At 53.8% G+C, this 15,135-nt stretch overlaps 1 protein-coding gene across 1 annotated transcript in view; it reads left to right on the top strand.

The window, feature by feature from the left end:
• Nucleotides 1-14,054, top strand: part of ITPKB (inositol-trisphosphate 3-kinase B) — a 70,722-nt gene extending 56,668 nt beyond the window's left edge. Inside the window, exons 5-8 of the mRNA XM_075496531.1 lie at nucleotides 918-1,122; nucleotides 7,068-7,169; nucleotides 8,744-8,815; nucleotides 11,546-14,054. Coding sequence (XP_075352646.1) covers nucleotides 918-1,122; nucleotides 7,068-7,169; nucleotides 8,744-8,815; nucleotides 11,546-11,761 — 595 coding nt within the window. The 3' untranslated portion in view covers nucleotides 11,762-14,054. The remainder of the gene's footprint in view (nucleotides 1-917; nucleotides 1,123-7,067; nucleotides 7,170-8,743; nucleotides 8,816-11,545) is intronic.
• Nucleotides 14,055-15,135: the final 1,081 nt, after the last annotated feature.

Here is a 15,135-nt window from a genome sequence, read left to right as displayed (position 1 = left end):
TATTTTGTGGGCGATGGTTTTCTGCATGCCAGAGTGCAGAAGTTCTCCACCAGTGTCCGCTGGCACAAAGCGGTGCTCCTCTTGAAGGATGCATAAAACCAAGGTCTTTGCACGCTCCTCTGCACCCTCCATCCTCCTTCCCCCATCCAGGCTGCACCCCGTGGTCCCGGGGGTGACGGTAAGCACCTGGCCAAGGCTGCATCCCTTCCTCTGCTCTGTCCTGTACAGGAAGCTTTTGCTAGATAGTCCACTTAAAACAGACCTATACTGGGCAAAATCATCATCAGCCGAACAGCCCTGGGTGAAAACACCCTGCTCAGCAGCCGGTGAGGCACAGCCCTCGTGATGTGCAGGGTGAGGGGGTGGGAGAGCGCAGGAGAGGCACAGGAGCAGCTTTGGCAGCAGCCGCCCACGTTGGCCAAAGCTCGGAGGGAGCAGCAGCTAACGCCGAGGGCTGGGACGCAGCAACCTCCCTCTTGCCTTCAACTCAGCCGGGTCCCAGAGCACGTGGGCAGTTCCCTGGGCACATCCTCAAAGCCATGTTTAGTTTGTGAGAGCCACTAAGTCGCTGCTCAGGTTTGCTGAGCGTTGGGGGACAGGCCCCCAGGACCAAGGGGTAGCAGCAACGCCGTGGGCACCTGTGAGAAATAACCTCCCTTGTTATTGCCAAACTGGTTGTGGTTGCGGTCCCTTGATGAACTGAAAAGATATCAGGTGTTGATGATGGGGTGCTAATTAAATCAGGATCAACTCACCTGCAACGAGGTTTGCTCCATTATTTCCTATGCTGCCCTACGCTGTAGGGATCAGCTGTCCTGGATAGGTCTGGGTCCTGGGGCAAGGGCTGTCTGTGGGCGTGTGGCACCTTGTGTGGTGGCCCTGTGGCCCTGCTAATGTCCCCTCCTCACTCCTTGCAGGACATACTTGGAGGAGGAGCTGATAAAGGCCCGGAAGAAGCCGAGCCTGAGGAAGGACATGTACCAGAAGATGATCGAGGTGGACCCCGATGCCCCCACTGAGGAGGAGAACGTGCTGCGGGCAGTAACCAAGCCCCGCTACATGCAGTGGAGGGAGACCATCAGCTCGACCGCCACGCTGGGCTTCAGGATCGAGGGGATAAAGGTGAGGCTGCTCCAGGTGTGCAGAGCGGGGGGAACAGCTGCTGGGAGCGTTCGGTAACCAAACTCATGCACAGAGGCACACACAGAGCAAGCTGGTGGCGAAACTGTGTCACATCAGGACATCCCCGTTCCTTGCAGCCAAACCTCCCTCATCAGGCACCTGGCCCAGGGCAGCGCCGCTCTTCTGAGAGCGCAGCTGAGCTCAGGGCATCAATGCAAGAGGGAAGTTTTAGCTGTAATCTCATTAAATCAGCCGCTTGGTTGATTTCCATGACTGTGAAATGCAAAGTGCAGTCCTCCAACTTCAAGACTCAAATTAATTGTTTGCTTTTGATACTGCCGTGCTGCTAGGCTGAGCCATTAATCCAAGTCCCATCTTGAAAGTGTGCTGATCTGTGGTTGGAGCTGTGAGTTTAGCTGCAGTTGGTGAGGAGGCTGTATTTACATCCCTGTCTGGAAAAATTCAGCAGCTGAGCCCTATGAAATGGGGCGAACACAAGCAGCAGCGCTTTCCGCTGGCACCTGCGTGCGTGTGTAACCTGCTGACTGCGCTTGCTCAGAGCTAACGCTCGCATTTCTGGAGATACCTGCTGGGATGCTTTTGTGTCCCCGTTAGATGAGCCAGCCCAGGATTTTTTCTCCTGGCAAGCAGACTTTGCGGTGAGAGCGATGTCCTGGCTGGCACTTGAACAGAGTTGGGTCTGTAACCGCAGAGCAGTTGTGTTAGTGATAGAAGACCTGCGTGAACATTAGCAATGGCATATGCCTTTTGATAGCCAGCCAACATGAATTAAAGGTAATATCACGCTTGAGCTAAGAGTTTCATCGTGTGCCTGGGCATGACATGGGCTTGGCAGCCGAGGGGAGCTCGGTCAAGTCATGCCTGCAGTAATTCAGGCTTGGGGCACTGCTGGGGGCCCAGGCAGTAGCTCAGGGCAGCCACTTGCTCTTAGCGGAAACGATGGCTCGATTTCTGCACATATCTTGATTGGAGGAGTTTCTTTCTCTTGATCACAGATCATTTTTCTCCTCTCTGAGTTGGGCAGGATTCTCCCAGAATGCCCGTCTGGGTCTCCATGACCTTAAACTCCTGCACCTCTCCTGACTGGAGATAGCAGCGTCAAAATGATAGAATTAAAACAAATGAAGCTCTTCCCTGAAAAAGCCTTTACAGCAGATTTTGTTGACTTTCCTGGTAGCGTTCCCCTTCACCTCACCGGTCAAACAGCAAACAAATGCAGATGTTAGACCGCGGGTTTCAAAGATGATCAGCAGGAGTGGGTCACTCAGAGCCACTACTGATTGCCCACATACCAAACCGCCCGCGGGAAGGGACTTGTCTGTCCCCCTGCGCAGGACAAAGTCCCTGGGCTGTGGGAAGCCCAGCAGAGCATGTCGCACACAGGGAGGAGGGCACCTTCTTCATTCAACTGTTTCACGGCCAGCAGAGGACAGTGCATTTATCTCTAACTCAACCACCCTCAGAAACCCAAGGAGCAGCCCTTGGGCTGAACCCCTTCAAGAGTTTTCTGGCAAGCAACGCAAGGCACCCCTGCCCGTCCCATGCCTCTGCCTGGGATGCTGCTGGTCATGCTCCCCCACAACAGCTTCCTGGGGTGCCTACCCTGCGTCAGGGCACTTGCCTGCTTGTGCAGCTCTTCCCCGATCTCCCCAGCTCTCCCAAAGACCCTTTTCTGCCGTGGGTGCCCGCAAGCGTGCTGTGAGCTGCTCCGGCTCGGGACAACCCTTTGCCTAGTTCCCATTGCTGCTGTTTTGCGTTCCCATTGCTGTTGTTTTGCTGGTGCTTATTATAAAACTGAGGCTATATAAAAAAGGAGTGGGCCAGCTGGGACCAAAGCTCCCATGCACTGTTTCTTCTCCCTGCTTTCTTGCTATAATCGGGAATATCTGTCTATTTATAGTCCAACGTGATATATCCTTGGCCTCCAGTGGTGCTTCTCAGCCTGTGATCTGGGGACGTTTAGGGGGCTTTACGGCAAAAGCAGGTCATATGTGAACTGCTTGAAACGAAAAATGTAAAAAAACCCAAACCGTATTCCCGCACAGGCCAAAAAACACTGTGGAGGGAAATAAAAGCCACAAAGGAGTGGTGAGAGTTGCACCTCTGTTTTAGCCGACCATAAGTGAGCTGCTGTGCGACGTGAGCAGTAGATTTTTTTCAAAGAGGTGAGGCAGCCCTTTAATTGAAAAATGTTGAGAAGTGCTGGCCCCTAGGAGTAATCCTGCTGCTACTGCTGCTGGGGGCTGCCTAATTTGATCAAGGCTCTAAGTGCTGTAATTCTCCTTAAGTTCCTCAGCTTCTGGATTATTTGCCCCTAAGCTAAAGCATTAACAGTTCACGCTGGGTCCTGGCTGGCTTTTTTTCCAGCAGGGCTGTAGAGCTGGTCATGCTGTGCTGTATCCCTGTATTTGCCTTATTTCTGGGGTCGAGTCTCCGCATTAGGAAAAGAGCCTTCGGTGTCCTGAGCTGCTACTGAGCCCTCAGAGGAAATTTCAGGAAAATATTATTTAATGAGAAGTCTCCCCATGTTTTCTTTCCTGCTGTGGATGCTTCCTTGGGAAGAGAAGGGGTGAATCTCGGCACTGGTGAGGCCGCACCTCGAATACTGTGTTCAGTTTTGGGCCCCCCACTACAAGAGAGACATTGAGGTGCTGGAGCGTGTCCAGAGAAGGGCAACGAAGCTGGTGAAGGGTCTGGAGCACAAGGCTGATGAGGAGCGGCTGAGGGAGCTGGGACTGTTTAGCCTGGAGAAAAGGAGGCTGAGGGGAGACCTTATTGCTCTCTACAACTGCCTGAAAGGAGGTTGTAGAGAGGTGGGGGTCGGTCTCTTCTCCCAGGTAACAAGTGATAGGACAAGAGGAAATGGCCTCAAGCTGCACCAGGGGAGGTTTAGACTGGATATTAGGAAATTTTTCTTCACCGAGAGGGTTATCAAGCATTGGACCAGGCTGCCCAGGGAAGTGGTTGAGTCGCCATCCCTGGAGGTATTTAAAGGACGTTTGGATGAGGTACTTAGAGACATGGTGTAGTGGTGGTTTTGGCAGTGTTAGGTTTATGGTTGGACTTGATGATCTTAAAGGTCTTTTCCAACCTATATGATTCTGTGATTCTGTGAATCTGCCCTGCCCCTCACTCATGGCCGGAGGCTGCTACAGGAGAGCACCTTGCCATGCAAGAGAAGGGCAGGATTTGGCCCTGGGTGCATGGGCTGGAAGGGGGCACAGAGTAAGAAGGGGAGCAGCAGTAGCCTTCCCTTCGGGACAGCGCGGGCAGGTGAGGTGACCAGGCAGCTCGGGGTTGGAAATGAGGATGGGGACCTTTTCCTGGCCGAGCTCTCGCTTTCCCAAGTGGTGTCGAGGATCCGGTGGTTCTTTAAAATGAAAATTTTCCTCTGCAAAAGGAGATAATGACACTCATCTAACTTTCTGGAGTAGCTTGAAACTCTTAGAAACGGTAGGTATTAATAAAATTACCCTGCTAAAAGTAATACAAGTGATCCTTGGTGACCCAGTTGAAGCTTACTGGAGCTCATTGCAAGAAGTTTTGCTCCCGAGCATCTGCTCTGGTCTGAGAGTCACTCACCATTGCCTGCAGGGAGGCCATGGTGGGACGGTATTCCCTGATGCTGGGATGTCTGTGGGGTCCCAGAACCAGCCCTGAAACCTCTCACCTGACTTTCCCAAGACAGGCGGCTCGCGAGCCCCATCCGAGGCCAGACACAGTGCCGGAGGGGGAACTGGCTGACGTGAAGCCTGCCCCAGTGACACCAGCGCAAACTGGAATCACCGGTGGGGCGGAGGTTGCGATAGCCCTTATCAGCCCCCCTCACATTTCTGCTGTGTGGAAGGCAGCCCCCTCGGGGCTCGGACACCTGTAAATGTCGTGGCAGTTGTCAGCCCCACGGCCGCAGCGTCTGGCTGGGCAAGGAAAGGGCGGGAGGGGGGGTAATTATGGGAGCAGCGTTACGGATAGGCTGTTTAGCTTTCCTGAAGCCTAGATTGCCTTATCTGAACGGCCATCTGTGGTTTTCATTTATTTTTAGGAGCACTTAGAAGTCCATCTCCTTTCTTGGAAGCTTTGTGGAAAGTTGTGCTCTTTACATGTGAAATTAGTGCTGTGGCACTTTGCCAAATTGATATCTATCATCCCCCAGGGAGGGGGTGGGTTGATTTCTGAACTGCCACGTCAGGGCTCACGTGATGGACATATAGCGGCGTAGCACCCTTCCCCTATACATCGCGCACGTGCCACCAGAGCATCCTCGGCGAGGCCTCCTGCCCGCGCTGCTGCAGCCTGCTGCCTCGCGAGAGACCGCCGAAGGCAGAGAACCTGGCTCTGCTCGGTCCCTCGGCAGGGTGGCTGCTACGGCAGGGAGGTCTCCAGCGAGAAGGTGGTCCCCGGCCCCTGCCGAGGCGTGCTCTGCCAGCCGTTAGCCTTGCTTTTATACCCTGTGGCGGCACGGTGGTCAGGCTGGGTCCAGGGTGGTTGGAAGCCGGTGCTTCAAGCCCTGTGCAAACTGGTTGCACCCCGTGCAAACAAAGCTCTTCCTGGAGACTAAGACCTTTCACACGCTGCTTTTGTTATCACCTCAGTTAACATTTGCACAAAACGCAAGCCGGAAGTTGGAAGTGGGCTGTGTGATTCATTCCAAACTGCACATCAGGTGTGGGTTTGGTGCCGGGCTCACCTTGCCCAGCTGTCCGCAGCCTGAGCGCTCGGCCTTCCCCCAGGCTGGACTGGCCACCATGCCCACGGCCAGCCCAGGGGGATGCACATGGCCCCATCCCGGGGCACTTCCCTGGATGGGTCCCAAGTCCTGCCAGGGCACATAAATCTCCGGGGCAGGTGATTTCATTGTGCTCTCTTCCTTCCCCAGTCTCTGCTCTGCTTCTTCATCCTTACTTCATCTTCCCCAGCCCACAGGATGTCTTTTTGGCCTCCGTCCCTTCACTCTATTGTGTGCAAACGAGCTGTCCGGAGCGGTGGGATGGAGGTCTGCAGGCGGAGCTGCGAGCACAAGCACATGTGGTTTAAAATAGCCCCTGTATCCAGGAAGCGAGCTCTGCCTGCCTGACCCGCGGCCGCTCCACATAATGAAACCTGCTGGTCTAAAAATCAGAGCCCCAGTAGGACCGGGGAAACGGGGAGCGACCTACAAAGCTGCCCAGAGGTTTGGCCAGCAGCCTCCGGGTCAGGGCCGCGTGCCGTCCCTGCAGCAGACCAAGCCGTGCCGTCCCTGCAGCGGGCCAAGCACCGATGTGCCTCTGGGGAAGAGGCGGAGGGAGAACACGAGGCCGCTCGCCGCATCTCGGTGCCAGGCTGCTGCCTTGGAGGGTTTGCTGCCCACGGACTAGCAAAGCACTAGTGAGGCAAGACAGCCGTGGGGCTTGCTCCTTGCCGCCTTCTCCTTGCTGCAGTGGTTCGTGGAGGGGTTTTTGTGCCTGCTCCTGCGATGCTGTCTCCGTCCACGCTCAGTTTTGTCCTGCCGTGGCTGTGCTCTGCTTTCCTCCCCAAGCAGGGGTGCAGCCTGAGGCTGGTGCCAGGGCCTGCGCTCCGCCGCAGCAGCGACGGGAAGCCATTTGGGCACAGCGTGGCCAGAAACGGGTGGTCACCAGCCTCTGTTGGCAGCGAGCGCCAGGTCCGTGAGAGGCAGCTTGTCCACGTTGCCGGTGACCTCGGCGAGCGTGTGATGGTGGAGACTTGCCATGTGCATTAGAGGGCAATGCAGCAGAGCTGTGGGATGATTTGGGATGTGCAAGGCAGAGAGCTGCTGCCTCCGCTCATCCCTCCTCCATAGACAGGTCCTTCAGCTGCCAAAAAGGCTGGTCGCATCCTACTCAGGGACATGCATGGCTGCTGAAACATCAGTCCTGCCCCGGCTCCCTCCCTCCCCATCCCGCTCACCGCTCTCCCTTCTTTTCAAGAAAGAGGATGGCACCGTGAACCGGGACTTCAAGAAGACGCGGACAAAGGAACAAGTCATGGAGGCCTTCAGGGAGTTCACCAGAGGAAACCGCAACGTTTTGGTGAGTGGGGGATGCTGGGGAGGCTGCCTGGAGAGGGCTCCTTCTGTGGAGGCTGGCCTCGGCTCCTCAGCTCCCTGCCCTGAGAGGCTGCAGCCTGAGCAATCCCTCTTAAAAAAGCATGAAAAATGGCAAAGAGAAATGCCATCCTGGCGCAGGGGTGAGGGGAGAGCAGCGGAGGGCTGGGAGGGGACGTGTTTGCTGCAGCAGCGTTGCTTGAGCCAGGCCCGAGGATGCTCAAGGGTCGGCCCCAAAACCTGCTGGGGAGGCACAGCCGCGCTCTGCCCCCTCGTCCCTGGGGCTGGCGGCAGCCTCTGAGCCCGCTCTTTACCCCAGCGTGCGATGGTGGGGGCTCCCACCCTGGCAGAGCGGGCTGCCCTGCGCTCGCTCTCGCAGGAAGGGTGCCAGGGCATCCCCCCGCCTGCGCCAGCCGCCCTTTGCATGGGCGAGCTGCAGTCGGCATTTCCCAAGTTTCTCTACGTTGCCAGGAGAATAAGAGATGTAGCTGTAAACAATTTACACTAACTGTGTCAAATATCTTATTTGACAAAGCGCTCCCATTTTAAGCTGTACTATATAAAGCCTACAAATGCAAGGCTCCAGCTGGAGTGGCCCTTGGCACTGCCTCCTTCAAACTGGCATGTTTGCTTTGACAAGAGTTACCTAGGGATTATTCCTGGATCTGAAAATTAAGTTGCCTGGCTGCATTTTATCCCCAAAGAGCTCGGAGCACACTCACACCATCATGCCCTGGCTCTGGATGGGGCTCCTTGGCCAAACCATTGCAATACAGTGACCCCCACATCTCCCCACGCAGTCAAAGTGTCAAAATGTAGGTGTATTGTAGTGCCCAGATACCTGCTGTGCCTATTCCTGGGCTTAGTTCTTCTGTCTAAGCGTCAAAATCAAATTATCAAAGGGGCCCCCGGAGAACATTTAGTGCCTTCCAGCAATTTGCAGGGATGCTTGAACAGGCACGTGGGTCTTGACCTGCATGCTGACTAGTGTGAAAGCCCTTCCACCTATGGTACCAGCTTTGCAGAAGGGCTGATAGGGAGTTACAGAAGTGTCTCGCAATGCTTGACTGACTGAGTGATAAAATGACAGGTGAGGTGAAGAGCTGACCTATTAAAAAGAGGGCAGGTGAGAGAAAAAAGCAGCCTGGCTGTGCATGCACGGCACGGCACGTGCAGACTGAATGAGCTGTTCCCTCCTCAGAAGCACCGTGGACGCAGCAGGGAAAGTCTGCAGAAAGCACCGGTTCAGCAAAAGCAAATGCTCTCACTAAGTTTTGGAAGCCACAGGAGCTCACAGGATGCTGTAGAGGCCAAAAGGATAAGCGGATCCCAAAAAAGAGGGGACACCCTCCCAGGGGACAGCTCTGTGGGAGCATGCTGAGCGCAGGGTGGCTGAGGGACACCCCCAGCATCTCTCCATGCAAACGTGGTGTCATGGAGAGGATGCTAGGAGGGGTGACTTTCCTGTCTGCCCCATGCAGCAGTTTTTATGTAGGCTTCCTGCAGCGCTGATGGCTTGGTTTTTTTCTTTTTTTTTTTTTTTTTTTTTTGTAATTCCAGAACAGTTACCTTAACCGGTTGAAGGGCATCCGTGCTACCCTGGAGACATCCCCGTTCTTCAAGTGCCATGAGGTAATACTTGTGTTGAAATAGATCTGCCTGGAAATGCGAACAGTTTCATCTCAGCTTGTCCAAGGAGAGAAGAGAAGTCAAAGTCAGAGGCTGTAAATTTCTGCAATTTTGAAGTTATTCTTATACCCATATTTTCAGCCCCCTGTTTATATAATACTTAGGTGGAAATACAGCTGATGACTGATATAATGTTCATGCATCTGATATGGGCTCAAATCTACTGAAAACCAATGTTCATACAGATTAAAAGTGATCTGGGAGGAATTTGGGCTGCTTATGGGTTTATATGACTGGGAAAATCCCTAGTGTAAAAGTATAGGGGTTTTCTGGAGAGAAATGCCTGTCTGAATGCGCATCAGGTATCATTGGGCTGCCAGTTGCTCCATGTGATCAAACAAGGCTTCATCGTAGCCATAAATTGCAGATATCCCACAACTGCCTTTGCTGAGCTGGTTGGGGCACCACGGTAAGGACTCTGCCCTTGGAAGGACTTTCCTCCAGAAACGAGGTCCATGGAATCAACATTTTCTACAGTGAAAATTCAGTTCTGGAGGAAAAAGAAAGAGGAAGTGCTACATTTTTTGGCCATTTCAACAGGAATTGGAATGCTCGATAATGTACTTAAATAATTTTATTGATTTTTTTTCATTGGCAAAGAGTATTCGCTATTGCATCTGCTTAACAAAACATGAGAGCATATGTCCTTGGCACGTGTTGCCTATGGGCATAGGAACCCTTGACTCGCAGGGAGCAGAGCCGCAGCTCCGAGAGCCCGCTGTCCCTCAGCTGGAGCCACATGTGCCACCTCGGCCTTGGCCACACACGGAGGGTCCTGCCGGGAGCCGGAGGCAGATGGGGCCGTGCCCTCTGATGGCAGGGCCTGTAAGGCAATTGGAAGGGAAATGTCGAAACCAAGGGTTTCAGGTCAGTTCAACATGGGAAGCAAAATGCTCCCTGAAACCAAGTGCCAGGGTTTCGTTTGAAAACACAGAAACAAAACAGCCTTTCAAGGAGGTTTTGAAAGGAGTTTCCACTCCTTAAAAATTAAAAAGCAATAGCTTTGACTTTCCGTCCCACTTCGAGATGAAGCGCAGCAGAAGGTCAGCCAAGCTCTGCGTGTCCCTCCGCAGGGCCCTTGCTGGGCAGGGCTCCTCTGAGGAGCTGCAGGAGAATTTGGCGACCCAGGACAGGCAAGCAAAGAACGTCAGCAAAAGGCTTTTCCTTAAAGTTAAAATGCTCTGTCCTGGCCAAGAGAGGCCTATAAGAGCTTAGAAGGAGAAGAGCTAAAGATAAGCATTTCTGGGAAATAATACATATCTCTGGACCTTGGATGTTTTCCCAATGCGCTGGAGGAGGAGGTCTCCTCAAAAATGTAAATTCATAATAGCTTTTGCAAACAGTACATGCTTCCCATTCAAAACCCTCATCTAAAGGCAAACCTTAAACTAAACCCTGCTGATAGCACAGACGTGGGAGTCCCCGGTAACTTTTAGTGCTGCTGTTTTGGAGGGCTGACACCAGCTGGATGCCCCTAGAGCTGTGCTCCTCTGCATATCTGCACAGCTTGTGGGGTGCTCCTGGCTCTCAGCACACTGTGTCCTGTCTGCTAACAGCCATTGCACTCTGGTCACCAAGGTTCCTATTTGTGATACAAGGGCAAGCGAGTTCGTAATCCACCAATTCATGCACATTGGACGTACTTTGGAAAGCAATCTTCATTTGGGACAGCTCTGCAGCACGCCCGGTGGTGCTCTTCTGCAGTACCGCCTGCTAAAATCTTCTGACTGGAGGAGCAGATTCAGCAGAAGAGCATGATGGCGAATGACCTGACACCGATACGTGTTCCCCAAGTATTGGGAAGCCACAGTGGGGCTGCTGCTGGGCAGCAGCCTGGCTGGAACTGCGAGCCGGGATGGGCCAGGGGGCTGAGCTGGAGGCACCCACCTGCTGAGCATCTCTCTGCTCCGTGGGTGGTGAGCATTGGGCTCGTGGGGTCCCATCCCGCTGTGACAGGCCGTGAGACTTCTGCTCTCAGAGGTGATGTGCTTCACCTTCCCACATGCACCCACGGGCTTCCCCAGGCTTGCCCAGGCCAATACTTGCTGCAGGATTTTCCCAAAGGCCGGTCAGGATATGAGAGAGCGCTTCAAAGCAGATGTAGCCAAGTGAACTCATGGGAAAGGAAATTAATGTACATGCACCTCTGTAACTTGCATCCCCAGAGCCCTGTGAAAGCCAGGAGAATATTCTAGGGGGAATCTGGGTGCAACTGGATGGTGTTTCAGGCAGGAGACGGCACATTCCAAGTAATTTGTACGTGGGACGTAGGCGTCCCTGTGGTGATGTCTGCAGGGCTGGTGAGTGTGAATGGCACAAGCCGGTCACAAAGAACCAGCCTTGGAAAAAAATCCCCACCTGAAGGCTGAGACAGTTCATCTCATCCCTTCCCTGGGGACCTTGACTCAGTTTCCAAAATGACATCTCTGTCTTTCATGCCCGTGTTTTTCTGATCCTCTCCTTCTGCCAGGAGCCGGGTATGAGTAAATCAGCTTGCCTGAATACCCGATTTGCATGTGCAAACACAGCCAGCAACACAGAGATTGCTTTTGCTCATGCAAAATCTCAGCATCACCTCTTGCAAATGCAGCCTGAGACAAGGCGTCTGGAAGCCCTGAAGCTGGCTGAGAATGAGCAATAGGAGCACCACTAACTGGTCTCTCCTCTCCGCAGGTAATCGGGAGCTCCCTCCTCTTCATTCACGACAAGAAGGAACAGGCCAAAGTCTGGATGATTGACTTTGGGAAAACCACCCCGCTGCCGGAGGGACAAGTTCTCCAGCACAACGTGCCCTGGGTGGAAGGGAACAGAGAGGATGGCTACCTCTGGGGGCTGGACAACCTCATTCAGATCCTGACAGAGTTGTCCCAGAGCGAAGACTTGCATTAAAGCCGCGCGTCTGACTCTGCCACTACCCCCAACCTGCCCCGACTGACTCTTCTGAACTGCACTACAAGACACTTTCCAGCCCTCGCCCTTCCCATTTGAAAGCTATACTCTCCCTATTTAATGTGGTTTTGTTGTGTTTTTTTTAGGTTGTCTTGGGTTTTTTTTTTTCCCCCCCTCTCCATGTAAATAGAGAACTAACCTGCCAGAACAACAGCTGAACTTGAAACCTTGGCTTCGCAAAGTTGGTGGGAGCAGGCGGCCGTGCCGGCCGGGAGCAGCCCGGAGGGGTTGCTTAGGCAAGCGCGTGCTTTGCCTATCGCGCTTTTGTCTCTTGCACGGCCTGATTTTAAGAGGGCTGGCGGAGGAAGGAGCCTCTCCCTGCGCTGGGATCAGTAGCCTCATCCCGAAAACACTCAGTGGCCGTGCCCAGGACCCTCTGGCAGCCAGGGTGCCTGAGCGAGGCCTGGAGACAACGAAGGATACTGGGGTGGGAGCCCTTTAATTGTCTTTGCCAGCACCTTTCAACCGAGGGACCTGGCTGGGCCGAGTCCTTAATTGATGCCAGAAGGGCAGATTTGGGTTTTTCTTTGTGTTCAAGACATCCCGTAGAGGTTGCTCAGTTATTTTCAGGTGGCACTGGATGGCGAGGGTTTCCCTCCTGCTGCGGGACCACGTGGTCGGGCACAGGTATTTACCGTGGCCAGGTGCTTCCCACCCACGTGCCCGCTGCTGGGTGTGCTGGCGTGGTAGGTAACACTTCGAGCTCCTCTCTAGAGACCCAGCTCCCCTGCTAGGAGCTGCTTCCAGCTGCTTAGCTGGGGTCTCCAGCCCTCCATGGTGAATAAAGACTTTGGACAGGGCTGGGGGAGAGAAAAATAGCTTGTAAGGGACTACTATGAAACCTAAAGTAGCCATCCAGGTTGATCAGTCTTTTTTTGGTAGCAGCCGAGCACGTGCGCAGGGGTAGTGCCGCCAATGCCCGCACCTGGCCCGGGGCGACCCTCCCGCCTGGAGCATCTCTGTAATTTTTATCAGCGGCAGGCGAAGGGTTACAGCAGCAAAGCAGCGCTCGAGGTGGCCGGGTTAGTCGTCTTTGGCGAAGCAGGGTTGGGGTCAGGCATCCCCGTGCCTTCCCTTTTTTTTTCCGCGGAGCTGGCTGACTCTGCCGCTGCTCTTCGCCGCTGGCTTCCCAGCCTGCTCGGGCTGCGCGTACGGCTTCTGCGCTCCCGCTCCTGCAAAAACACCCAGTTCCCTATTTAGGGCGGAGGCTATTTTTTAACTTCCTGGAACATTTGAACTAAGCGGCTTGCTCGCAGCAGAGCTGGCTCACTAAAAGGTCAGTGACCGAAAGGACGGTGGGGAGGGGAGGCTGCCGGGCAAGCTGGGGAGTCCCTGGCGTTGAGGACAGAAGGAGCGTGCGGTGCTGGAGGTGGTGCAGGAGCTCGACAGCCGCAAATCCCTCACCCGTTCCATCCCCAAACCCACCGTCTCATCTCGCTCCTGAGGAGTGGTGCTCCAGAGCCCCTCTGCCATCGTCCGCTGGGTCCAGCATCCTCGGTGGGAGAGGTCTTCTCCTGGCAGCAATGAGGAGGAGGAGTTGGCCGTTGAGCCGTCTGCAGCCATGCCGCAGCCTCTTTCCCGAGGACTGAAGTTTCCTAAGGTTTTTCTCAGTTCATATCTCACCAGACAGGTGTCTTTAGCTCATCCAATGCCATTGTAAATGGTTGCACTGTTTTAGCTCTTTGCCAGGCTTTCTAGAATAGCCCATGTGGAAGTGCCTTATAGACTTGCCTCTGTTCCATTATTGTCATGGAAAAGGTTGGGTTTTTTTAAGTTATATTTATTTTCATCCCATTTTAATTGCACAAAACACTAAAACTTAATGCATGGAATCCCTCCTTTTTTTTTTTTTTTTACTTAAACTGTGTTTTTAGTTTTTAAACCATCCCTTTTCCAGCTCTGGAGAAAGGGTGTGAACAGATATGCATAGGTATGTACCAGTTATCGCTGTACTTTAGCTTCAAGCTGCTCTTATATATGTATATTATTTTTTAAGCTTGTTTATAGACCAGATTCCTCGCTCTGTGGCTTCAGAAGAAGCAGATTGTTCCTCTCAGATGTCTTATGCCTTTCTGGAGGCTGGAACGGTTGCTGTGAGGGATTTTCCCCGCTCCCACCCCCCCTCTCGGTCATTGGTAATACAGAGAAAAATCCGAACCGGTCTGAAACACCAACGCACAGTGCCTGTAAAAAAATACTGTAACTTTGCAAATAAAGGCATACAGGAAGCATTTGCCTGGTCTACGGTGCGTGTCTGCCCCGCGCAGCTTGCAGCAGCCTGGGAACAACCCAGGAGCCGGCTTTCGTGTCCGTGATGATTTGGGGGGGGGATCAGGCTCCAGCTTTGGTTACCCTAGCACACGCTGGGAGCAGTGCTGCGTAGAAGCAAGAGTAGGGAAGGACCCTGCGCCGGGGACAGATCCTGACAAAGGGGAACTGGCTTTGCAGAGAGCAGGGCAGGGTGGGAGCAGAGCCGGGGCTGCGGGCGGCTCCAGGCTGGGTGGGGGGCACCCCCGGGAGAGACCTGAGCTTCTCCATCCCCCTTCTGCAGGGAAGCCCACCAAAGGCAGCCCCACACCAGGAATTTTTTTTTCGGTCTTTACGTTTTTGGCTAGCACTACGTTGCGGCTCGAGCGGAGCGGTTTCCTAGTGCCACCCTGCGATTTCTGCGCTCAAGGATATCAAAGCACCCAGGGGCGTCAGAGCTGCCTGGCACAGCCACGCGCTTCCCCTGCTCCTCTCCCGCTCAGCCACACCACGAGCAGCGCCGGAGGCAGTGCTTGGGACCAAAGGCCACAAAAACAAACCTAGATTGGTTTTGCACTGAAGGAGAAGTCAGGTTGTAGAGCCTGAAGGCAGCTCCGGTCCCTCCTGGTTGTCCATGCAAGCACGGGACAGCAGGAGCCTGTCCTGGGACAGATGTGGCCGAGGGGGGCAGGTGGGCTGCCCCGTAAGGAAAGTCGGATTTAACACCCCGTGCACAGACCCCCAGGAGCAGCCCGGCCTGGGGACCGGTCCCTGCAGCATCTCCGCTGCTCGCCACGGCACCTCTAAAACAAACTGCAAGAAAAACCCAGTGTGGACTTTGCTTAAAGACTAGAAACCTCTTGCTATGAGAAAGAACCGGTAGTACTACCAGTACAAATATTATTTATTTTTATTATTTTATTATTATTTATTACAAATAAACAAGAGGAGTTAGAGATGTGTGCACGCCTGCAGGGCTATGATCTTTTTGGCATCATGGAGACACGGTGCGATGGCTCCTATGGCTGGAGTGTTGGAATGGAAGGATACAGGCTCTTTAGGAAGGA

The sequence above is a fragment of the Mycteria americana genome, chromosome 3, assembly GCF_035582795.1.
Source record: "Mycteria americana isolate JAX WOST 10 ecotype Jacksonville Zoo and Gardens chromosome 3, USCA_MyAme_1.0, whole genome shotgun sequence".
Taxonomy (NCBI): Eukaryota; Metazoa; Chordata; class Aves; order Ciconiiformes; family Ciconiidae; genus Mycteria; species Mycteria americana.
This window is presented reverse-complemented; position numbering and strand designations above follow the sequence as displayed.